The following is a 25414-nucleotide window of genomic DNA, read 5'->3' as shown; positions in this document are numbered from 1 at the left end:
GCAAAAGCAAATGCTCTGGGAAGGCTTTGCCCCAAGAATGCAGCGCGCACGAGAAAACCTGGTCGCCACTGTCGGCACATACAAACGTTTGCCGCCGATACCTCCGAGTCGCACCCCCGCCCCAGCCGGTAAGTCGGAATCCCTTCTTGCGTAGCCTTTTATGTATTTCCGAGGAATGCCTCATTGATGATCTATAGCTAGCTGGCCCGCTCTGTGTGTTAATTGCGAATGTAATAAACAGCATACGAGTGTTCACGCTTTGTCGTCCCTCCCTTTGTTCCCTCGAGCACGAACCCCTCTGCGATTAGCGAGCAGAAACGCTGCATCCGCGGAGTGGGACTGCGGGGCGGAAGGCTGGTCCCCCTTATATTTCCACAAACAAAAACTAATATAAATGTTGAGCAAGAACTCCCGTAGAAGAAGCAAAATTTAGACAGTGAAAGGGCAGCAATTGGGTAAGACCATTTTCTAAACTTCAGCGCCGCTGCGGCAACTGCAGAAACCACGAAAAACTAAGCGCCAAACGCAAGTCAGGCTGGCTTCCTCGCACAGCCCCGCCAGTACATGACACCAACAAGTAACACGCTATCTAAGGTGACCTTCCCGCATTACAGCGGTGTTGCATGAAAAATGGGACAACGAAAGCTACTGTCGCTTTTACCACACCCGCAACAGCTGATGTGAGCACAGGATGGCTACTGGAAGGCTACAACTGACCGTATCCCTGGCTCCAAGGTGCCAACCGCCGGGCTACGAACTGTTTACGCCTCCATGTCTACCACTACACCATTGGCAAATGCGAGATAGGAGCCTAGTTAGAGATAAAGTGCAAACCATGGCACTATGCTTGCAAACCACCAGTCACTTGCGTAGTGAGGCAAAGCCTACTGCCTGCCATCCAACCGAGCACAGCTTGATAATCGGCAATTAGATATATATCCGTTTTACATAGGTATGTGCAAATAGTGGTTTTCTGGTTCAAAGCGAATATTTCGAATGCTTCTGGCACACAAAAAAGGCTGTACAGCACAATAGGCATTTTAAAAATCATGCATTTTTCTAGAAGCACGGCCATTACATGAAAAAAAGAAAGAAAAGAATGCATTAAAGCTGTGTCAACGTCCTGCAAAATTTCCATCGGAAATTAGAGGAGTCGACCTACATGCATGGTAGATGCATTTGTGGTGTATGAGACCGATCTACGAGATGCCTAACTTCTGATCTTATTTGCGGTTGTGTCGTTGCGCAGCAGTTACTTTTAAGCGATGACTTCATGACACCTGCTAGGCATGCGCACCATGCGCCCAGAAAAGATGGAAAGATGCACCCATCTCCATGTGCTAGCTTCCTCTCGTGCTAGCGCCGTCGAGCTTGATTTGTGAATTTCACACACAGAAGAGCAGCTGCGGCACCTGCGGTCACCCAAGACTTGTTCCGTGGAAGGCAAGGAGTTAGCATAGTGCGATCCGCTTCCACGGGGAGCCACTGCGCGCATGCGCAGATCACTCCAAGAATGCCACAAGGTGCCAGGCACTGGTTAACTGTTTGCACCCCTGCCCCATTGGGACCAATGAACGTGTGCACACAGGCGGTGAGTGGAAGTGGCTCGTGCTATGTTAAATCTCTCTCCTGATCTCCCTGCTCCCTTCCTTGGCATACAGGCGAGAGTGCAGGAATGAGGCGCAGAGTCGGGGCTTTGGTTGCTTGTGCACTGCGGTCTCATCACGGAGGAGTTAAACTGAACCGCAACGACATGAAGCAAGAGTTCCAGAAATGCTATTCGCCCGAGATGAGTACTTCGAGATTTTGAATACCAAACATTCAGGCTGAATCAAATATCGAATACCTTACTATTTGACCAAAAATTGTAAATTATCGAATATTCGCACAGGCAAAGTTTTATAGCAAACTGCGTTTCGTACGTGCAGAAGGCTCATTTCTCTAGCCGCACTGCCATCGCTCAGAGAGAGATCCTCCTGCTCAGCCTGCCGATGGCGGACTGTGTTTCACTGCTGCTACCGCTGACCCAAGCGTCGTTAAATAAACCAGTTATGTTTGGTGAAGGTGCAAGGACATATGGTGGAGGGGCGGTATACAGTAAAATCTTGTTAGTATTGTGACGGGGGTTAGTATTTAAAAAAAATCGCCTGATTTTGAAAAATTAAATGCTGAATGAGGTACAATGATGTTGACAATTTCACTTCATAAAATTGTTGATTAGCATTTCATGGCACAAGATCTGAACAGGTTCTTTTACAGAGCTCGCAGACTTCGGTCCAAGTTTACGCTGTCATAAGTGCAGAAGGTACTCCGCAACGCATCCAGTCCATCGATGGCAATGCGTCATTTTTGGATGATTTGCCCCTTTGCTCCGAAGCACTGCGGGGAAGCCACCGTGGCGCTGGCTGTTTGTAAACGCATCACCCTAGTTCTTAGATGGTATATTTCACCCCCCGTGCAAAAAACCTCAGCACCTCAGCACTGCAGAGAAGCAACCACAGCGAGTGAATGTCACTGCATTCTAGCTCATATCACATGCCCTCATGTTCAGCCCACTTGTATGTTTCCACATGTGCAGTTCGTCAATAAACGTATTATACGACCGCAGTTTGTCGAAATTTTAAATGCAGTCGACGTGAAACCAAGTTATGTGGGAACACATTAATTGGGAGAAATATAGTGCAACTCTACGAGACATTTAAATGTCTGATTTATTTATTATTTATTTAATTTATTCCAAAATACTGTAGGCCAGCACTGACCCAAGCAGGAGGGGCATGAAAAAACACAAGTCACAACACCACATGAAAACATTTCACGTGAAACACAGCAAAAATGAAACTTAAAAGATGAACATAGCAAAGACAAATACAAATACATGCTGAAAGTTGAACATATCAGAGTAACTTCCTTATTAGTGAAGCGAAAAAAGTTTTTAGTGCTTGTTGTTGATTCAGAAAGTGCATTCCAATTTGCTATTGTTTATGAGGGAAGAAACTGTGCTTAACTGTTTGTTTCAGGAAAAAAAAAAAAAAAAGCTGTAAGGAGTGCTCCCTACTATGGCGGGTACTTCGAGCAGTGGAGTGCCTGAGGAATAAAGGAGAAATGCTAAGCTTTCCTGCGAAAATTTTATGAAGGAAAGAAATACGGTTAAGTTTTCTGCGCATACGGAGCAACGGAATGTTACTGCCTTTCATGAGATGTGAGAGTCGGACTTTCTATATTTATGAAAAATGAAACGTACTGCCTTCCTCTGGATGAGCCCTAGTTGATGAGATATCTTTACTGGTGAGCGAGTCCCAAATTTCAGAAGAATATTCAAGTTTGGACCTGACAAAAGTTTTGAAAGCCTAAAGCTTAATATTGCTAGGAGTATGTTTTAAGTCTCAAGAAACAAACCTTAAAGAAAGCTGCTGAACAGGTCTCAGAAATATGAGTGCCCCAGGTTAATCGGTTGTTAAGAGTAATTCCTAGATATTTATATCGTACGACCTCTCTAATGTGTAAGAACCGGTACATCGTATGAATTGGGAACTTATCAATGAGGTTAAACTGTATTCAGTAAGAAGTGGACGCATTTGTATTCAACATCGACAATAATTTATAATATCTGTGTTCTATATATATACTGAGGTCTGACTGCACAGAGAGCACTGCCCGGTGTGCACAGTGCAAAGGCAACAGTGCCTGCAATGGAGCAGTGCCATATGGAACTCACGTGATGGGGAAGTCTATGTGGGTGTCAATCTTGTCACGCCAGAAGCGGTTGTAGGAGAAGCGCTTGAGGTGGATGATGAGCACCTGGGGCAGGCTCCAGAGGTCGAACTTCTTGGTGGCCTGCTTGTGGCTGCGGCACTTTGGGCAGAACCAGGGATCCTCGGCCCCCAGCTTCTCCGTCGTCGTGAACAGCTCCAGACACTCCCGCAGCTGCAGCTGGCGCTTGACGGTCCGCTGGTGCACCGACTCATGAACCAGCACATCCTGCGCGCAAACACAGTCATCAGGAGGGTCACAACAACAGCCCAATGATTTCCAGACCAAGTGGCGAGTCAAAGGCAAAACCCTTGAAGCACGTATATATCCAGTCAAATCTCGATACAACGAATCACGCAGGACAGCCAAAAATCGTTCGTTATTTTGAAAAATCGTAGTTATGAAAAACGCGGTTATAAGCCAGTGGTCAAACCTAGAAACGAAAATGACCTACCTTGGAAGTAGACAAGTGCGCAGACAAGCAAGCTCTCAAATTAACATGTTGCACTCACTTCAAAGCTGCTTTATTTTAAGAAATCAGTTATTTTCTTTTGGCGTGTGCAGCACGCACGGTTGATTTGAAACGCCTCTACACCTTCCACTTTGCTCAACACCTCATTCATTGCATCGTGCGATGAAAGTGCGGACCTTGTTCATGTGCACTAAAACGTCAGAGTTCGATATGACCTCCCCTTCTTCAGTGTTCGGTGACCCGCAGTCGTCTTCCTTCAGGTCATCGTCACAAACGCTGTTAATGATCTCCTCAGTTGTCAAGTCAGCCGAGGTTAGTGCTGCGTTGTCGCTCTCCACGTAGTCGAACGAAGAGACGGCGGGCAGCAGTTCTGCAAACTTGGCCCACAGGTCTCCCGGGTTGCTTTCAATCACCTCTAGGCCATCTTCAAGCTGCACATATGCTTTGAGCAGTCCTGCCTTTCGCCAGCAGTTTCTAATGGTGGCCGCCTTCAAGTTCCACCAAGCTCCTGTGAGCGTTTCTGCTGCCTGATAAATACATACTTATTGCAGTAGGCTGCTTTAGGCAGACGTTGGTAAGCAGCGTTGCACAAGACACTTATGAAACTGCCTTCACACACTTTATGATGCCTTGGTCTATAGTAGGATACAACTTAAAAAAAAAAAAAACAGCAGTTGCTAACACTGGGCCACGGTCAGCGGCGCCCTGTATCACTCCGCTAGCCAAACTACAACAGTAAACGAAATCGGCTCCTTAATGTCTGACTTTATTAAACGAGCCGGGTATCAAAACTCTAGACCTTATAATTTTTCTTCTGGTGATCAGTTTCTTGTTTAGGTAACGAGAAAACTTTTAACTACGGACTACTTTTTTGCCGGGGAAGAACTCTGCATGGCGGTCCTGAATGTGGGCGCAGCTTCACTGCAGACTTAAGTTGTATCCGAAAGTAGCGGTTGCAGCAAAGACATGTTTTTTGGCAGCAGAACTCCAGGCGAATGTGCTTCAAGTGAACATTCACACTGTGAGCCGAGCGGTTGTCAACAACCAAAAGAATTTTTCGGTCATCCTTCATTTGGTTGTCGAGTTTGATCAGCCACTTGGAAAACAATTCTCGTCATCCACGCATGCTTGTTTGCACGATAGTCGTACGCTGCAACATCATGTTTTTCATGCAGCAAGGGTTTGCATACTTTCCTATGACGAGTGGCTTAATTATTTTCGCCTGTTGCACTGCGGCAGAGCAGGACGGTACCATGAAGATGAAACTTCTTCCCTCCTTTGCACTGCTGTCCTTTAAAGCGCATCGTCCAATCTGGCAGCAGCTGATAAAAACATGTGGTCTCGTCCGCGTGGAAAATATCGTCTACAGAGTAAGATTCAGCTACCTCTAGCAAACAATCATTTCGCCAGGAATCCGCGCCTTATCTGTCAGCAGCCTTTATCTCGCCCAAGACTACCTGCCAAGTTGTTCTGTTTCTTTGACGGAAACAGAAAAGACAACCCGCACTTGCGTCGAACCTAGTGCATCAGTATTTCAAGTGCATCAGCAAATTCGCACGCATTTTCTTGCAGAATTTGGCCATACAAGGGAACGTTTTGCAGCCTGGCATCTTTAAACCATGTGAAAACAGCTTCGTCCACACTTTGAAAGTTTCCCAGTCGCTGCCATTTCCTCATAGGAGCAAGTTGAGACTCCCAGTGAAGTTTGAGGTTCTTGTCTTGGTCCTTCAAAATGGTCGCGACTGTGGATGGGGCAATGCCACGCTGTCTGCAGAGGTCAATTTGCTTTTTCCCTGCGTCAATTTCTTGCAGTATGTCCACTTTTTCCTGCAGCGAAAACTGCTTTTGCTTCTTGGCGCCGTTGCTAGCTGCATTCATCATTGAATCATGCACGAACTTCGCAGTAAGATCACGCACAACGAAAAAACACTTGCGCAAACAATGACCGAACGGCCACCGACACACAACACGAAGAGAGAAAAGAAAAAAAGGCGGCTAGGCCTGCTAGCCTACTGTACATTAAACCGTAGCCTTGTGGTGGCGCGCTAGCGGTTGGCGCTGCTAGACATGGTGATGATAGCTACTGCCCTCGGAGCCTACACACAGAAACAACGTTTTCCAATTCACACGATGGTTGCGGCACTGCTAATTTTAGCCAAATTCATAATACTGATGTTCCTTGATTATAGCGAGGAGAATAAATTACGTACGTTTTTCTGAAATATGAGCTATATTGAAATTCGTAGTTCTATTACACTGAAAATATTGACCGTTTGCTGGGGATTTTTAAAGATGTGTTAATTTGAAGAATTCGTTATTGTGGTGTTTGTAGTAACGAGATTTGATTGTATGTGAAGAGAAATTCTCGACTAGTGTGAGGGAATAACAGACACTGTTACACAGGAGAGAGGACCCCCAGTGAAGGTGCACGCACTTGCAGCTGCCTAGTGATGTGAACCACAAGTACTTCATATCATACTTTGCAAACCAATTAACTGTGAAAACAGAGAGCCTGGCATACAGCATCTCGATGATCCGAATCTCACGGAGTCATGAAAATCACTACCATCTTAAAAAACAATCAAAATCCGCATGCAGATGCACGAAAATAGTGTTTTCGGAACGCCCATTCCGCACTCTGAGCGCAATGCACCCCAGCCAGGAAATTTTCAGAATTCGTTTCAATGGTTATTGTATCATCAAGGTTCTACTGCAATTAAGCAGTGAGCGAAGATTTACAGAGAGACCTGACAAATGAACTGGTACAACTGCCCTTTTGGCCAACAGATGGTCCCCAAGTTGCACAAAGCATCTGCGACACTGCCATACCTGACCAGATGGTAGTGCTTTTACTCCTGCACATCTTTCCTCTGTTTCCCAATTGCAAGGAGTGCGACTGAAAGCCAGACATTCACGTCCCACTTCGGAATGAATGTACCGGTGAGAGCTGGACTAATATGCTCCGACATCAAAGTTACCAAGGTAGCGTAGTGGAGGGCTGCCTAAACAAGACCTTCAACAGCGCAAACAAAAGTGAACATTTCCTTCCCTTTCCCCGTAACTAGGCTTTGAACGACGGTCAACTTCACCACTCAAATCAAACTCCCTAAAGCTGGCAGTCACCAGCAAAAAGTGAGGGACGGTACCAGCGAGACGTTCAAGCAGGCAGAGCACTCACCTCGGCTTTGCTCTCATTGAAGTAGTGGCTGCGCACACTGGGCAGCCAGTCGGCACCCAGGTAGGTGCGGGGTCCCAGCTTTAGTGGCTGGCCGTTGTCCACCAGGTCGCCCAGGTTGAGTGAGCTGTTCTCGTTGATGCACTGCAGCGTGAAGAGCCGCTGCTTCTTGCCGTCCTTGGGTGCTGCATCAGCCGCGTCGTTGGCCATGTCCTCGTCTGCATCCGCAAACAGCTCGTCCTCGCCGTTGTGCAGGTCTGCTTTTTATTTCCCCCCCCAACAGAGCACCGCATGTGTGGAGCAAACGGAGAAGAAGGGAAGGAGGGATGGGAGTAGCCAGAACGTGCACAGACGGGGGTTAGGGTTCGCATCAACAAAGCAATGGTGCACACTGACACTACTCTGCCAGAACACAAGAATGCCAAATGGTGCACCACGTGTTCACCGAAAATTTCGGAGCCTTTAAGAAGATTGTAAGGTATTCGCTAAGCCTTCCAGTTTGAAGCTGGTGCCACGGTGCACCACCACTCAATGGCACTGGAATTTCAGTCTATAATGCAAAGCTTTTAGCTTTAACTGTTGCCATTCTTTCACACTGCATCAATCTTTGATAGATGTACCAACTCGAACCTAACCCAGTCGATTGTTTAACAGATTTTTATGCGCTAAACCTGCATTGCTGGCTTTGAAGGTTACAGCCACTGATCAACCGCAACAGGTGCCCAAACTTGGGTTTTCATGGTTGCACATTGTGGTTTATTGGAAGCAATTTCTTTAATCCTCCACTGCAGCATCCCTCATAGTCCAAGTTGCTTTGGGCCGTTAAACCGTATAAACCAAACCAATCTTTAATGATTTTTCAAGCGTATAGAAGGCTCTGAAATACCGTAAAAACTGGACTATAGGTCGGACCAGAATATAGGTCGACCCCCCCCCAACTAACCAATTCTATAAATGAAAAAAATCTTTTTCAATAGAAAAAGAACCGAAAGTCACCCTTTGAAACAAATGCGACTGAACAGGTTGCACAATGGTGACAGTATTTATTTCATTTAAATGCTGCTCATATGTACACCCTGGCAATTTTTTAACAGTATCGCGCGCCTATCGACCCGCGTGTTTGTCAGCACTTTATCATCACGGCACGGAGTGTTGAAAACAAGCGAGGTACGCGCATGTGTACACATGCGCTTGCTCTCACTTCTTTCGCTCCTCCGTGCCGTGATCTCTACCGCTTTCACGCGGATACATTCGGCAGTCACCAGCAGTGATCTTGCACGCAGCTCCCGGACAAACTCTGCAACCTTTCCTTCCAATTCTGGATATGCTGCGGTCCTCCCACGAAATGATGTTTTTGCTGCAAGTTGTAATACGCAGCTTCTGCCTCCGCCAGTACTGAATGCTCTTTTCATATACCCCAAATTTGCGCTGTACCACCAGGTTGCCGTGAGCTTCCGCGTACCAAGTCGCGTTTTTCTTGAAGGCGACGGTGAATTGCCACTGGGTTCCGCTCATTTTGAAGCAAAATGTTAAAAAGCGGCTGTAACCAAACTAGCTTTGCAACAACAGTTACGCAAAATGGAGGTGCCACGTCGCCACGCCACGCTGCTGCTGATGGCGATGGAGGCTGTTGATTTCAGCCGCCCATTGTTGCAAGACTCCCGTAATTTTTCCGCCAATGACCGGTATATAAGACGTGGGTCTACTTTTCGCCATGGTTTCTTGAAAAAAAGTTCGACCTATATTCCGGTTTTTATGGTATATAATGTATTGAAACCACGCATCCATTTGCTTACACTGTGGAATCTTTTATTTGAGAGTTTTACTTACAATGAAAGAAAAATCAACACAAGCGTGCTGATAAACATCAATATGCTTGGTTTGGTTTTTGAGGGTTTAACATCCCAAAGCGACTCAAAAGGAATGCCGTAGCGAAGGGCTCCGGTAATTCGACCACCTGGGGTTCTCTAAAAGGGCTGCGAAACAGTGTTTGAACGGGTGCTGGCTATACTTCAGATGGATTCTTTAAGTCACACAGATGATGACTCAAAAAGAATTACAGGAATTGATGCATAGGAATGGGAGTTATTCAATGAAGAAATTTGAAAACACAAGCAAACAAAATGCTGCCCTCAACTCGATTTTCGTGGGGCTTCCCATTCCGATTTCACTCTCCCAAAGACGACACTGGACAGGACCAATCCAAACTGCCTATCTGAGCACGTCGCGGAAGTTTGCACAGCATGGCTGTCTAATCGGTTTAACTGGTTCTTGCCAAGGCTGTTAGCTTCGTTTTCATGGTTACGACAACCACGTGAACGCTCAGATGACCCAGCGATGCTTCATTGTCACACTGATGGCGCAGAGGGGAACACTGATCAGTGACTTTCCCTGACTTATGGATCCAAACTCGAGCGCGAGATGCTGCGACGGTGTGACAGCCTGCGCAAGATATCAGACGCATTTAGCATAGCGCGTACCGCTACTGCTTGCCACATACCATGGCCCACCACTAGGAACGCACTGATTGGCCACGGCGAGCAAGGTGCGCTGGCAGTTGACGGGAACATGGCGCTATCTGGTGCCACCGCCTGGTGTGAAACGAATGGCTTTTTTCTCTCCATTCTTCCTTGGTACCGAAACAAAGCCGTTCTCTTATACATAGAATAGAGAATAGCCATAAGTGCTGAGTGCTAGGTCTACTGGCAGTGCGCGCTAGCCCCACGAAAATACTGTAACGTTGCGTGACTAGGAGAACGTTGAGTGTGGTTATGAGTATCTTTTGGATTGGCGTATACATTTTCAACTAAACGCTACAGCCATGCATTGAAGCCAACCTAGCTGACCGAAGGCTCGTGACGATTCATGCCTGGCCAACTTCGCTACCAAAGACACTGTGGACACCAAATGTACCATAATTTCAATGAGGGACTATTGCATTGAAAGTGTACTGACAACAGTATCAGACCTCTTATGATAGGCTGTGGCCTGTTCCAAAGCACAGTATGCTACAGTTTCGATGCGAAGCAGGCTAGACCTAGTGGTGCGCTTCCAGTATGCTGGCATGTCACGCTGGGAGCACGCCAGTACTGTGGGTGAGCTACACCCATGCTTCGTAAGCTTATCTACTGCAAAGTTTTATATACCGAATGAACTTGTTTGCAATTCCCATCAAGATAATATTTCCAGGATCGACTGTATATGCAAATAATAAAATTCAGATTGAATAATAATCATTGAAGTAATCTGACTTCACCTTACAATATCTAACATTTTAATCTTAAATAATTAGAACTTGTAATTTTCAGTCGGGCATAAACAACCTAGAAGTCAATGTTTGCCAAATTTGTGACCTTTTGGCAAACATTGCAAATCTAACCTCACTAAATGCGTAATTTATTTTTGTTCTTCTCCCTGTCATAACTTTCCACATACAATATCAAGTGGCACAGCATCCAGTCTTCTCTAACCTGCCCATCAGTTGCATCACACACACACAGAAGAAAATCTGTGCAGTTCCCACCCTGTGCCATCAAGCTGAACAATGATGAGCACATTGCAGGGCAGCCCCATCAAGCCTATGGTACACACAGGAACTCACCTCCATTTTGTTCCTCCATGCTTTCACTGCCGCGCAACTCCTCACCAGGCTTGGGGGGTGTCACATACCTCCTGCACCAAGCAAGAGACAACAGTCGAGCCCACTTGTAACAAACCTGACAGTCACGAAGATTGCGTTCACTGTATCTGAAGCTCGTAATAAGTGGGCTTGCCCTACTAAGGTCAGAAAACAGACTCGGGCGAAAGTGGTTTATTTCTTTAAAAGTACCACTGAGCTATGGTTGTTTCTTCAAGACAGACTATCAAGCCGCTTTCTATAAGCTCTCAACCGCGGTCATGTGCTGATGGCCAAGACCTTTGCTGTGCACGAGAGCGACTGAAGCGTTCATGGCAATTGATTACCCTAGGTTGGCATCCTCATCTTCGTTCCTCTACAAAGTTGTAAAGATGTAGAGACAAAGCTACCATTACACACCATTACACATGTGCATCTGCAGTCTGTGTGCTGCCTACATGCATCAGCAGCGTAGAAGGCGGAGCTTGAATTGCACAGGCGATGTATGCCCTGTGACTCGGGGGGCCAGGAGTGCCTTCTTATCATCATCAGCCTCAGTGCGCCCACTGCAAGGCAAAGGCCTCTCCCATGTCTCTCCAATTAATCCTGTCCTTTGACAGCTGCGCCCACCGTATGCCTGCAAACTTTTTAATCTCATCCATCCACCTAACTCTCTGCTGCCCACTGCTACGCTTGCCTTCTCTTGGAATCCACTCCACCTTAAAGACGAGCGGCTATCTTGCCTTCGCCTTCCTAGACTGGTATTCAAAAGTCTCAAATCGCTGTCTTCGGTTGTTTACTGGCTTTGTGCAGTAGTTTCACTTTTAATGCTGCCCCTGTGTCACGTTTTCCGAGCGTCTGCTTTCAGTTTAGATGCTTTATCCAACTAGCACACACGCATGCACCAACTGAACTTTTAGCCCGTTGGGGCGCACTTGGCCAGCGGTTAAACTGCAATTTCAATGCCGCCTTTTTTTACGGCTCTTAAGGCCAACATGCAGGTAAGGATGCGCTCACAGCAGTTAATTCAGATGGGCTCCAAAAAGGAAACAAGGTATAACAAGCATAGCAAGTTGTTCAAATATCCCTTCTCAAACCAGAAACGTATGATGTGATACTGCCTGCACATGTCAATATGAGAACACTACAATAGGCATAACAACGACTGGAATGGCACTGCAACTAGGCCGAAACATAGCCTAGCCATATAATTTTGTACTCAGCTTCACCACCAGCTTGCAGCAATGGTGCTTATCACCTACACATCAATAAGCCAGCCAGCCAGCCAAGCACTGTTGTGGGCACTGATAGCTACACAGCTGGTCTTTTCTTCTCCTCTTTAGGAAGTGCACACAAATGTGCATTTCCTTCATTTCTACCCATGTTGTTTCTCCTTTCTTCAGTGGACAAACTGCACACTCGTCACACACTGTTCACTGATCATGCAAAGAAGCATTCTCATATACAACACCCCTAAGAGCCTCTAACACTACTGCGTCACACTATGAAAGCAACCAAAAAATCTCTTATCATGATGAAGCAGTTCTGCTTTGATGCTTCGGCCAGTATGCACGCAGTAAAGCATCTGATTGGAACACTGAAAAACTGCTGTTGGTTTTCAGTTTTCATCTCAAAAGCAGATGACCATAGCCAAGTTCTTCACAAAATGAATTTGCTATGATGCAAACAGTTTTTGCCTTTCTTTTAGGTCATTAAATAACTAAAGGATCGGATAATTCTGATATCTTTTCCATATGTTAGCAAGCCTTCATCGTGTGCATACATCCTCTACTGACACAAAGCAGATATGCCTTCAATAGTCACATCAACTAATTTGTGTCGGCAAAATTATGTGCACTGGCTGCTCTGTCTTTTGCATATAGTGCAACCATTGTGCTTAGTGCCAGTAGCAAACTGTATAGTGAAGGCCCCAAGATGGGATTAGCTCGAAGTAGCCTAGCCCTGGCCCAACAATCCAGCTAATGAAAATGGGCACTTAAAGTGGACCAAGTTCTCAAATCCACCCTCAAGTGCACCCAGAGTAACAGGATTTCCTTTCTCCTTACAACAGCAATGCATCATAACTCCCCTAGTAGTTTCGGGCATGTGGGTTTGAGAACTTGGTCCACCCTCAAGTGCACCCAGAGTAACAGGATTTCCTTTCTCCTTCCAACAGCAACGCATCATAACTCACCTAGTTTCGGGCATGCGGAAAAGAGCAAAGGACCTGCCAGGCTACCATACATACACCTAATCAACACAGTGCGGTAATGAGCATCCCAATTTCACTTCAGTACAGAATATCCAAGCAAACCTTCTGCAATTTATGACTAAACGGATGCCCTGTGTGGTTCACAGTATTCTCAGTGCCTAATCTTTCCACGAAGCAAGTGGTTGCAAATTATGAGTGAATGGGCCACAAATGACGTCAGCAAAATAGCACACATGCAGGGAGACACCAGCACTTTCAGGAGCAAGCTGCCAGCAACGGCTGTCTGTGGCGCAAGCCTTCTGCAAGGCAGCCCTGGAGTAAGGACAATGCCTTGGGATGGGGCCGGCCTGTGGGATTCAATGTGCCCTCATTTTATAGCACAGAAGAGATGACAGACACTTCTGTGCGGTAAGCTAGAGGGCCCTGTCAATGCTGCAGCCTTGCACATACAGACTCAGCTGCAACAGAGCAGCCAAAACAAGTCATGTGGCAATACGCTTTGATCAGCCACTCATGCACTCCATTACAAGCTCTGCCCTTGGTAGAAATGACATATCTGATATCTCGGGGCACTAAACAATAAATCCTGCTGGACTGAGCATTTGCTTTCAGCGTTCCGTAAAGCCCTTACCACAGATAGGCTAGTACTCGATGTTATTTATACTTTCGCAACTGGCGTTAAATAATGTTGTGCCCCGCAGAAACAGACGCACATGAAGCATGGAAGTGTTGTGACAGTGATACAAAGTATGCGAGGCACTGCCACTCACGTGAGGCACTTGAGGATTCGCTCGTAGAGCATGTCATAGGTGCAGTCCTTGGTGGGCACGGACACAAAGAAGGGGTAGCTGAACAGGTGGTAGTTGGGCGCACTCCTGCTGTTGGTTGCAGACTGTAAGCTGCAAGCGAAACAGCCACAGCATGGGTCAGCCAAATGTCGACACAACCTACAGGATTCAAAAGGCTGGTGACGTTTCCCACAAACAGGTTTCATGTAGGGCTACAATGCAAGCCACAGACAGGGGTTTGGATTACTTCTGACTGCTCCTGGGGTCCTTTAATGATTCTCTGAAACAACGCTTTGCGCCTCTCGCTATCGGCCCTGACGATTTTTTTGCATGCGCAGAATGTCCTCAACATCCTGCATTGTCTCTCGCTGCCATAGTACAGCTCGGCCTTTACAACAAAGGCGGAGGCAGAAATGACCCACCTCTTTTCCCGCATGTAGACAGGCAAGACCAACATGGAGTTGTCCGGGTGCAACGAGTGTGACAGCTCGTACCTGAAATGACAATGTGGGCAGAAAAAGAGAAAGAAAGAGAAAAAGACGCTACAGTGCTGTTCAAAGAATCAGCGCCAAAGACACGTGTGCTCAAGCCATTGACATCAAGTGAGTATGAGCATGCAACACATGGAATTCAAATTTAAAGCAGCTGAAAAATTCATGGGTCTTTTTTTTTTTCACTCTGGAAACTATGTACAGTGTCAATAACCCCACAAATCCGTGCAGTATTCACCAATATGCCCCAGAATGTTGAACGCTACGCAGCAGTGGGTTTTATTTCCACAGGTGGGGATTTTCACAAGATTTCACAGCCGGGAAAATATCAACACCACCTTTCTTCCACACGTGCCTCTGTAAGTGCTGCACGAGTTCTACAACACTGTCAGCAGCCTACCACGCTGATCACAGGTGCATATGATGAGAAAGGCATGCTTGTGGGCACAATGCTCAGTCCTGCATAGTTTAAAATCAAACTTAAGTAGACTCTAACTCAACCTTCCAGTGACTAGATATTTTTGTTGGAATTATCAGAAGTGCACTTTAACACAATCTGAAGCTAAATGTGGTACTTTGTAGTCTTTTTTTTTCTGTGCAAATGTTGCTACAATCATAACATAAAATATGGGTGGAAGGCACTGATATGCTTACCCATCCAGCAACCTCCAAATGGTTGCAAAAAAATATCTATGGTGCACTGGTTTCTCAACAGGGTAAAACTACATTAATTGGGATTTCAAGGGACTGGAAGAACCAGCCGTATTATCCGAAGTTCAAATCATCGACCATTTTCACACCACAGCAAATTTAAGGGGGGGACACGGCTTTTTGGGACGAAAAAAATCGATTTTTTTGAAGATTACATTTTCGAAATCTACAGCTAATATTCCTTAAATTCACCAGGTTTCCAGTCCCATGGTTCAGTATTTTCACCGCACGATCAATTTATAACATCCCTGTGAGCTCAATTCCACGAAAAAACAATGCTTTCTGTCACGGCGCGTAGCTTTTCTTCCACACGCTTAGGTCTCGTTAGAAAGAGTGGCTTTTGTTCTTCAATTTCCTGCCACAAATTCCTCCGTCGGTTCATTGGTGATGTCTAAATCCACGCACAAAGGAAAGTCCCATCGCAAGGCCCTATTCGTTGAGCTAGCGCATGTGACCAAAAAGCACACTGTGATTGGCTGCGCGAGGCTCTAGTCGTCTGCTTCACTCTGCAAGCGACACGACGGAGCATCTCTTCGTTCTTTGTGACAAGTGTGCAATGATGTCCGATCCAATGGGGAAGTTCGCCACGAGGCATAAGTTCGGCAAAACAAAGAAGCGATCTGTTTATAGCTTCTAGGAGTGCGCCATCCCTTCCGAGGACATCGAGAACAGTCCGTTGCCAATGGCAAGCGATGCCGAAGCTGCCCACAGTGCTAAAGTATGCCTACACAGCTCGTCGACAAGCCAAGGTGTTGCGGACAGCGGTAGTGTTTGGCATGACACTGTAATGTTGCAGCATGCGGATTCGGTGCAGAGGGAGGTTTAAACTCAAGAAAAACTTCAAGTTCTTGTTCAACTCTGGCAATGACGCAACAGCTGGATTTTCCCACTCGCGCTGACAACGATGTGGCCGCGCCAGCCGACATCGAGACAGGCCTTGTTGCCGTAAACGTGGACTCCGTGAACGTGATGTTGTCGTGCGTGAAGTGCAGTGTGCAGCGGCAGCGTTACTATAGGCAGAGGCGAACGAGAATATAGCCTTGCCATAAGGATTTTTATCAGGTGCACGTGCTGCGGTGATGTGGTGTCGGCACGGAGCTCGCCCCGCGTGAATGGCAACCAAAAGGCCAAACCGTTCGTCATGAACATTCTTGCTGCGCACGTGATGCAAGCCACCGGGAATCTGCAAATGGCGCTAAATGACGTTTTTGCCGCAAAGAACATTTCCTGCCGCAGCCTTCACACCAAAACATGGCAGAGGCACGTGAAGACGAAGTTGGTGTTGCGGCGGCTCTTGCTGCCGAAAAGCAGACGACTCTGGTTCGCAATTGGTTCGGGAACTCTATGACGACTTGAAGCTTGGGAATCCCGGAAATACTGTCATACGACTGTTCACGGATGACGCGCGGCCACTCGTCACACATTGGCGTCAGCACGGTCATTGAGCTGTTCACGGGGTTAGTTCTCGATTTTGCTGCACTCGGCAACTGCTGCGCTGGTTGCGAGCGTCGACCAAAGGAAGATGATCCGACATACAAGGCTTGGAAGGAGAGCCACGCCTGCCAGAAAAAACAGCACTAAAAAGGCCGGTGAAATGGAAGTTGAAGCCACCTTCATCCTTTTCCAGAGGTCACTGCAACGACGTAACCTAAGGTACACCACCCTACTCTCAGATGGTGACAGCCGTGCTTTCCTTGCACTGCAGGAAGCCAGAGTGTATGGGTACATTTCGGTGGAAAAAGAAGACAGCACCAACCATGAACAAAAACGGATGGGCACAAGCTTACGAAACCTCATCACAAAACATAAGGGACTTGGATTCTTATTTAAGAGCCTTGGTGGTAAAGGCAAACTGACCACTGACCTAGTGGCAAAGCTAACAAGTACAGTGGCTGGACCCTGAAGATGAAGACTCACAAGGGTGATGTGCAGGGAATGAAGAAAGCAGTGATGGCCACTTATCACACAACGTCAAATGACTTGGTGTCGGACCACAGCAATTGCCCACCAGGACCGAGCTCATGGTGCTGCCAAAATGCAGCAAGTGCTAAGGGTGAGATGGCTCCTAAGCACTGCTACAATCTGCCTCCATATGTCTGTGAGGCCCTGTTGCCTATTTATGAGCTCCTTTCTGATGAGAGGCTTCTTGAACGGTGCCAAAGGTGCAGTACTCAGAACAGCAGTAAGTCCTTTCACTCCATAATATGGGCATTGGCTCCGAAGGAACAGCATGCCTCAGTGTTCACCAGACAAGCTGCAGTGGCTGAGGCTCTGATGAGATTCAGTGTTGGCTGTGAGAGGATGTCCGCAGCAATACTGAAAGAGCTGCACCTCAACCTTGGAATACCAAGCTCAAAGCGCATGGCGGAGAGAGACCGCCACCGAGCAGTGGCTTCTGCAAAGAAGCATCTGCAAAGACCACTTTGGACATGCAGCATGCTTTCAAAAAGCGCCACTGGGGTGGCCATAGTCAGACTGACTACATATACCTGGTGGCTTTTAGTTACATAGAATGCAAAATATGGCACTATTTATTCAGCATTTTTGATTAAAAATGGGTTTTTCTCGTTTTCTCAAAACACCCATTTTTGACTTCTTGCTAAAAAGAAGCGATATCTCTGCCTTCAAGGCAGGTAGAACCATAATTTTTGTTGTGGCCTGTAGCTAAGAGTGCAGAGCACACAATGTTAGAAACAGATTTTGGAATCTAGGTTTTAAAATGTAACAGTTCTGATCTAGGTCAGACAACAGGGTACCCACATTTGGAACAGTGAACTTTGGATTGCTACAGCATCGCTAATATTTGCTACATCAAAGAAGTACTCCTAACACTGTATTCCCTACGCTTTCTAGTACCTAGCCATACGTTAATATCAATTTCTGTAGTGCGTTACTTTTTCATTGTTTCTGCAAATTATGAACCAGTAACCTCAATTACCTTTGTAACTAATTGGCCCATTGAAAAGAAAACTAGATATTTGAAGTTAGTGCAACAAACTGAATAAGAATAGTAAATTTCATTGAGTCTGGTCAAAAAATTAAGAAAAAAATAGCTTTAAGAGCCATGTCCCCCCTTAAATGATGAAAAAAATAGGCAATGGTCATCTGCTTTTGAGTAGAAACTGCGCAGCAACGATAGTTCTCAATTTACGTCATGCTGTAATGCATGCCAACTGTCGAGACTATCAAAGTAGCACTACCCCAAAATATTAACGCCTTCCACAGCCTCCTTCACAGGTGCGACATGGCAGTGGCGGAACCTCCTCACAAGCAGTGGCGCCCATGTAAGGATGGCTTCCCCACAAAAATTACAAGCAGCTCGTGATGAGCCGTATTTTCGGCTCATAGGAAGAACCACACAGATAAAAACGTGATTTGCGCCTGAACAGTGAGATGCCTTCTAAAAAGAACCAGACTAGTGCCTCAGCAATCAGGGTCCGAAAGGCGCACAGCTGGGTTCGACTCGCTGATGCAAGGCCAATAGCCGCTATCACTGCTGGCTTGTATAGCGAAGCTCAGAGAATTGAAGTACGTGGTGGCAGGGGTGCCTGTGATCACTTGGAGTGCCGATCAGACGTTGGCACACCAACCACTTTGACCGTGTACAAGCTAACAAGTTTCGAGGCTGAATTTTCAGCTCATGTGGTGCCGCAAACCTGAAGTATCCAACCTCGGCTGTTGCTCTTTCGCACACAGGGAATGTTGGAGCGAGACAAAAAGTTTGAACTCAATGCACACTGAAAATATACTTGGCCAACCAAAATTTTAAAATTTGTTTGAATGAACCGAAAGTATGCGCTGAATTACTGCAAAGTATGTTATGCTTGAACTATTGCAAGTCTACAGCATGTACCGTATTTACTCGCATATAACCCGCACCAAAAATTGAAAAAATGTGTTTAAAAAGTGGGGGTGCGGGTAATAAGCGAATATTCCTGCACTGTGTTGCAGTGCATATTAATATTGCACCATCCTTTTGACCACCGAAGGCCAGTATGGACTGGAAGAAGACCATGTGGAAGCGGAGACCACGGAGCACATCGTTTTGCGGTGCAGAACACTTCGCCCGGACATTGCCGAAGACGCGGCGATAGATATAGAGGGTGCCCTGGGATTTGCAGGGGAGGACGGACGGGTGGATGAGAGAAGGGTAATGGTGACAAAGAGTAGGCTGGAAGACTGGTGGAAAAGGGCTAGGGACGAGTGAGTCTATAAAAGAGGGACAAATTACAGTTCACAATACGAACAAAATTAAGGGGGAAAAAGGGGGGGATCCTAGGCTAGGGGGCGCAAGCCACCGCCCGTTACAAAGGGCTAAGCCACTATCATCCAGCCAGCCAACAAGAGGCGAACACAGGTCATAGCCAGATCCGCATCCATAGTCTGTTTAGTCTATAGCGCCACGCCAGCCACGCTTTTCGCACGCTTTGCATACGCTTTGTTCAGACGTTGATGGGCCTTGAGTAAGGTGCCGTTTCTTGTACGCCCAGTTTGCACAGTTGGCCAGCCTTGTTTAGACATCATGAGTGTGTCTCGGCGGCAATCATTCACGGCGAAGGAGAAACTCAGGATCGTCGCCGCTGCTGAACAAATCGGCAACAGAGCTGCTGCGAGAAAGAACGATGTTGACGAATCTTGCATGCGCGCCTGGCGGAAGAAAAAAGACTCTCTCGAAGCTGCGAACAAGGACAGGCGAGCGTTTCGCGGCCCGAAGACTGGCGCGTACCCTCACCTCGAGACGCAGCTTGCCAAATTCATTGAGGAGCAGAGGAGTCGTGGCCACGCTGTGTCTACAGAGATGGCGCAGATGCAAGCCCTGAAGCTGGCCCGGGAAATGAATATTCCACGCGAGTTTCATGCGAGCTGCGGATGGCTGCAGCGCTTTATGGCCAGGCATGGATTTTCGATGCGGCGGCGGACTACCATGTGCCAGCGGCTTCCCGACGCTTACGAGGAGAAGCTGCTCAACTTTCAACGTTACGTCATCGGACTGAGGAAAGAGCGCAACTATTTGCTATCTCAGCTGGGAAATGCTGACCAAAAGCCAGTATATTTCGAGATGCCCATGGACACGACCCTGGAAAAAAAGGGCGCAAAATCTGTTAGTGTGCTGACTGGCGGCAACACCAAGCTGCGCTGCACAGTGATGTTGTGTGCTTTGGCCGACGGCACCAAACTGCGCCCGTATGTAATATTCAAGTGCAAGACTCTACCGAGTACACCACTTCCCCCAGGAATTGTTGTGCGAGTGGAAGATAACTCGTGGATGAACAGTGACCTCGTCATTGACTGGATTCAAGCAATCTGGGAAAAAAGACCAGGTGCCTTGTTGGCACGCCGTTCGATGCTGGTGCTGGATTCGTTCCGAGGCCACTGCACCGACGCGGTGAGAGCTCGCCTCGCTGACAACGGCACAGACCTTGTCGTAATACCTGGCGGCATGACTTCCATGCTCCAACCACTCGACGTGTGCATCAATAAGCCTTTCAAGACTCACGTGAAGCGGCTATATGCCCAGTGGATGGCCGACGGGACGCGTGCGAAGGCCACATACTGCACTGCTGTGCCAGTGGATCGTAGATGCATGGGGGATGATCCCGGCCGACATGGTACGCAAGAGTTTCAAGAAGTGTGCCATAAGCAACAGCCCAGATGGTTCCGAAGACGATTACGTCTTTGAGAGCGGCGATGAAGCCTCGGACGGCAGCAGTGAGAGTGGCGACGATTGACAATTGAACGACAGCACTGACAACGTTGCGGCAGTCGTTTTCAAATATATTTGTTTTGAAAACTAAAATGGTGACTGTTTGCTCAGTTGTAACTTCCTAGTCCTCATTTTTTCAGGTAAGTGTGCGGGTTATACGCGAGGATATTTTTTTTTATTTCATGGGGTTCAAAGTTAGGGGTGCGGGTTATATGCAGGGACGGGTTATACGCGAGTAAATACGGTATGTTTTCTGCACTCCTTGCCTTTCATGTATGTGTACATTGTATGTGAACATTTCCTTGTACACATAAAGGAAGCCCTCGGCCAACTTTTTGCACCTTTAAAACTTGGCATTTCAAATCCCTTAAAATAAACTACAACTTAACGACACCATAATGTAGGTCTTGGGCCAATGGCTTTCAAAAGGTGCCGAGGAATGTAGCGTGTCGGATTACACCTCTCTTAGCCTAACATGTATGCAAAAAGGAGCATATGTTCATAAAGGAGTCACTCGAAAAGTGCTTAAATTCAATAAACGACTGGCTGTACAGTGAAACAGCCGGCTGTAAGCAATCACAGTACCATTAATAAATAAATAAAGCAGCAAAAAGGAAAACTCAAGATTGTGGCATGCATTTATTTACCCTAAATATAATATGAGGTTTTTTCCTATTATTAGCGTCCTAAATTTACGACTCGTATTATTTGCGGATCCGAACAAAAATTTTCAAAGTTGTGCTCGAAGTTTTGGTTTTGGTATTGCCGCGTGTTGTTATGCTGGCTACGGCTTGGCTTCATTACCCTAGCGCCACAATCCCACAGTGGCCATGACCGCCATGGTGTCATTTCTTTGTTGATAAGTCGTTGGGAGTGCACCTTGACAGCGAACGTAAACCACGCTTCCAAGCGCACGTCCTTCATTTTTTCGTAGTGAAGGAGCAAGATGTCAGGGCCACGAAAACAGTACTCGGCCGTTTTCAAGTGAAAGGCAATTTTAGCTTCTGAGAACATCAGCAACAGTGCGGCCAGGAGGCAGTTTGGTGTAACTGAGGGAAGCATTCGCGGATGGCGACAACAGAAGGAAGCCCTTTTTACGTGCAGCGGGATGCAATGAAACTTTCACAGCCCGAAGAGTGGCACATTGGCCATGAGAAAGACTGGATGAACGAGGGTCTTGTCCTCGACTGGGTAAAGTCCGTGTGGTGTAGGCAGCCAGGTTGTCTTTCCCGTCCATCCTCGCGCTGGATGCGTTTCGATGCCATATGGCTGACTCTGTGAAGAGGCTGCTATGCGACTGCGGCAGTGAACTCTTAGTGATCCCGGGTGGGATGACCTCACAACTGCAGCCTCTTGATGTTTGTGTTAACAAACCCTTCAAGGAAGCAGTCAAGCGGTGCAACGCAGAGAGGATGCGCTCAGGTGAGCCTGCAGTGACGCTAACCGGGCGGCTGAAGCGGGCATCGCCAGCCACGCTGTGCAAATGGATTGTGGACGTGTAGGCGACCATTCCAGAGGACCTTGTGCGCCGTCCTTTTAAGAAGTGCGGCATACCAAATGCCCTCGATGGCACAGAAGATGAGTACCTCTGAAATGATTTGGCGGACAAAGAAATGTCCGAAGAAAGCGCTGCTGAAGATGAAAGTGATTGAAGTGCAGGGCCTGACTTCAATAAATGTCTTCTCCTAATATAAGCAGTAAATCTTTTTTTTTTCCCCATTTCGCGTCTCTAAAATTTCACCTCGTATTATATTTGGGTTCGTATTATACGCGGGTTGTTATGGTAACTGCTTGAAGAACCAAAAAAAAAAAAAAAACTCCAAGGAACCCAATCTAGCCTGAGGCAGTTGTTGTATTAACAAGTTCTGTGTCCACTCTGACAAATCTGTCCTTACGCTTTGTATCTAACAGATGAGGCCTAGGCAGAAGTCTTTGCCTGCTGTCAAGAGGCCACACATGGCACATTTTCAAGAGCACCCACTCCCCGTCCTAACTGTGTGGCAGATGATCAAGGTCGCGATGTGGTATGACAGCAGCGTAGCAACTCCTGTATTCAAGCAAGTGTCCAGAAAGAAGAGGAGAGGCCACGTCACTCACACAAAGATGTCACTCCGGTCAAGCGACTCCACCTGGTCAGCGGAGGTGAGCACCCGAAGAAACCGGTGGTTGTGAACTTCTGTGACCAGGAGCTGAAAAGGACATGAGAAAGCATTCACCACACTTGCCAAGCCCCCATCAGAAGGAGAGGCTAGGGCTAGGCACCAACGGGCGTGGCTTGTGAAACGAGAAATACGGCTAGAAAGCTGTACACAAGTATGAAATCTTGCGCGTGCACATTCACACACACACTAACATGAGAGAGAGAGAGAGAGCATTGATTTTCTAACCCTGGTTCGGGTCGGTCTCAAGTCTGAGAGTCTGAGCCCATCTCACCCAACATGTAGGCAATATGGGCAATGCATGTGGCCTTGGCCATCTGCAAGGCACTGCTTGGGCAGTATTTGCAGTGCCTTGGGATGAGGCTGGCCTGAATGGTTCAATGTGCCCTCCTTGAACATCACAGGAGCGAAAAGATGGAGCTCCCATGGGGTAAGCAAAGGGCGTTTTAAGCAAGTTCTCACACTAGCAAGTCACAGCAGTGGTGTAACCAGTTTATATCATTCAGTGATGGTTGAAGCAACCACAAGCAACCAGCTTTTGATAGAGGTGTGCGAATGTAAAGTTCCTCAGTTGCAAATCAAATACCAGTTTGTTTAGTCACTTGTTAGTGCTGTCTGGTTGCCAGAAAGACAGCAGTCCCTCGGCACTCTACAAAGCCTAATGCAGATGCAAGCTCACGCTCCCTGTCCACAAGTTCGGCAACTGTGTACACAATCTCACACACCTTCTCTCCTCACTAAATTTACCCAATTGCCTGCTTTCACCTGCACCAATTAGGCATTTACACTTCACGAATTATTGCCCCACGTCTGCAGTGCACTGAATGAGTGGAATCCACTGTCACTGACCCTGTCGGTTGGGATGTCCATCAACCGAGATATGGAGTTGCACACGTCCTGGATGGAGCTCATCTTGCTTACCGTCACCTTCAGCTGTGAACAGAACAAAGGGCATGCCAGAAACAATGAGTGCCCACCACACACAAAAAAAAAGCTCAAATCCTTAAGCAAAAGGCATTCAGAATGGTCTACACACCCATAGTTCTCAGCAGAAGCTCTCAAGCACCAGTAAAGGCATATACAAAGCCCAGTGCAGAACAAAGGCCTCTCCCATATATCTCCAATTCATGGTCTTTTGCTACCTGCAGCCCCCTTATATGCACAAACTTTCTAGTCTCATCCAACACTTCACTTCCTGTCAGCAATCAGAGTTGACTGAAGTGTAAAATTCGCTGACTGGAATACATCATGCCTTGAGGCAACGGAGATGCTGTATGGAGCAGTGTTGTGTTTGCACTTGGCTACAGAAGGCAGCAACACAGCCAGCGAAAGGAGAGGGCAGTACATACCTTGATAGGCTTCTCAAGCGGGTCTGCTCGCACCAGGACCAGCTCAAGGGGCTTCTCCTTCTTGATGGGCAGGGGCAGGGAGAGGTAGCAGAAAGGGTCAAAGGTCACGGACAGCTTGTGGCAGTCTGGACACACCAGCGTAGACTTGAGCAGCCCGTGAAAGATGTCCACGATTATGGAGTTGTTACGCTTCTGGTAGTTCTCCCATGCCTTCTGGGCCACCTCCTGCACGACCAATGGCCAGCGGAGCCAAAAATACCTTCGAACCAGCCACGTAGCCTCCAAAATCGGCCCAAGCACTCTCTTCCCATTGGTAAAGCCATAGCACAGTAGGCCCATGTAGGCACTGCCTGCACAAGCTATGATGTCCTCGAAGTTCATGACAGCTCTCTCTCCTTCCTACTATGAAGTATAGCAGCAGCAGACAAGGAACTGTCACAACTCTCATGACAGTTGAAAACAGCCAGTTATCAGTGGCAGCAACAGATGGAGTTTCACACACACAAAAAAAGGCAAATGCATAAGTTATGTTCAAAACGTAGCTGCTGCTGTCAGAGGTAGTTCCACTTGCAGAACTGTGAAACTCCATTAGCACTGCCTTTCTATTTTCTCCCGACAATTTGGCTGGCAGAGGAAAGTGTAAAGTAGGGCCCATATCTTGACACAGGACCCCACCGGCTGAAGCTGCAAAAGCAATTGCAATATTAACCCCAAAAAGTCACATGGGTCACAACACAAGCGAGATGATTTTAACCATGACAGATGCATGCTTGGCTGAGAGCTGTTTTATTATTTTATTTTGGTGCGCCAGAAACGTCCCAGTTCCACAAAACTAAGCCTGCATGCCATATATCTGTTAGGAAAGAATTCTCCCTTGAAGCTGCAAGTCCCGTCACCCAAACAATAAAGAGACAAATGGGACAAGATGACTGCGAAATACAGCAAGACAGCTGTGCAGAAGTATGCAACCTAGACACCAACAAA

General features: G+C 47.1%; 1 protein-coding gene across 4 annotated transcripts in view; it reads right to left on the bottom strand.

The window, feature by feature from the left end:
• Nucleotides 1–25414, bottom strand: part of LOC144099147 (ubiquitin carboxyl-terminal hydrolase 15-like) — a 46379-nt gene that overhangs the window by 8678 nt on the left and 12287 nt on the right. For 2 of the 4 annotated variants that reach the window (XM_077632254.1, XM_077632256.1), the window contains 8 exons: nucleotides 24431–24655; nucleotides 23931–24014; nucleotides 23020–23111; nucleotides 14439–14510; nucleotides 13999–14127; nucleotides 11002–11072; nucleotides 7404–7660; nucleotides 3719–3981 (listed from right to left, as the gene is read on the bottom strand). In XM_077632254.1, the coding sequence (XP_077488380.1) occupies nucleotides 3719–3981; nucleotides 7404–7660; nucleotides 11002–11072; nucleotides 13999–14127; nucleotides 14439–14510; nucleotides 23020–23111; nucleotides 23931–24014; nucleotides 24431–24655 (1193 nt within the window). The remainder of the gene's footprint in view (nucleotides 1–3718; nucleotides 3982–7403; nucleotides 7661–11001; nucleotides 11073–13998; nucleotides 14128–14438; nucleotides 14511–23019; nucleotides 23112–23930; nucleotides 24015–24430; nucleotides 24656–25414) is intronic. The other 2 variants (XM_077632255.1, XM_077632257.1) reach the window with 1 other exon arrangement.

Source organism: Amblyomma americanum, chromosome 7 (assembly GCF_052857255.1).
Source record: "Amblyomma americanum isolate KBUSLIRL-KWMA chromosome 7, ASM5285725v1, whole genome shotgun sequence".
NCBI classification, from domain to species: domain Eukaryota; kingdom Metazoa; phylum Arthropoda; class Arachnida; order Ixodida; family Ixodidae; genus Amblyomma; species Amblyomma americanum.
Note: the sequence above shows the minus strand (reverse complement) of the source record. Positions and strands in the feature narration are given on the sequence as shown.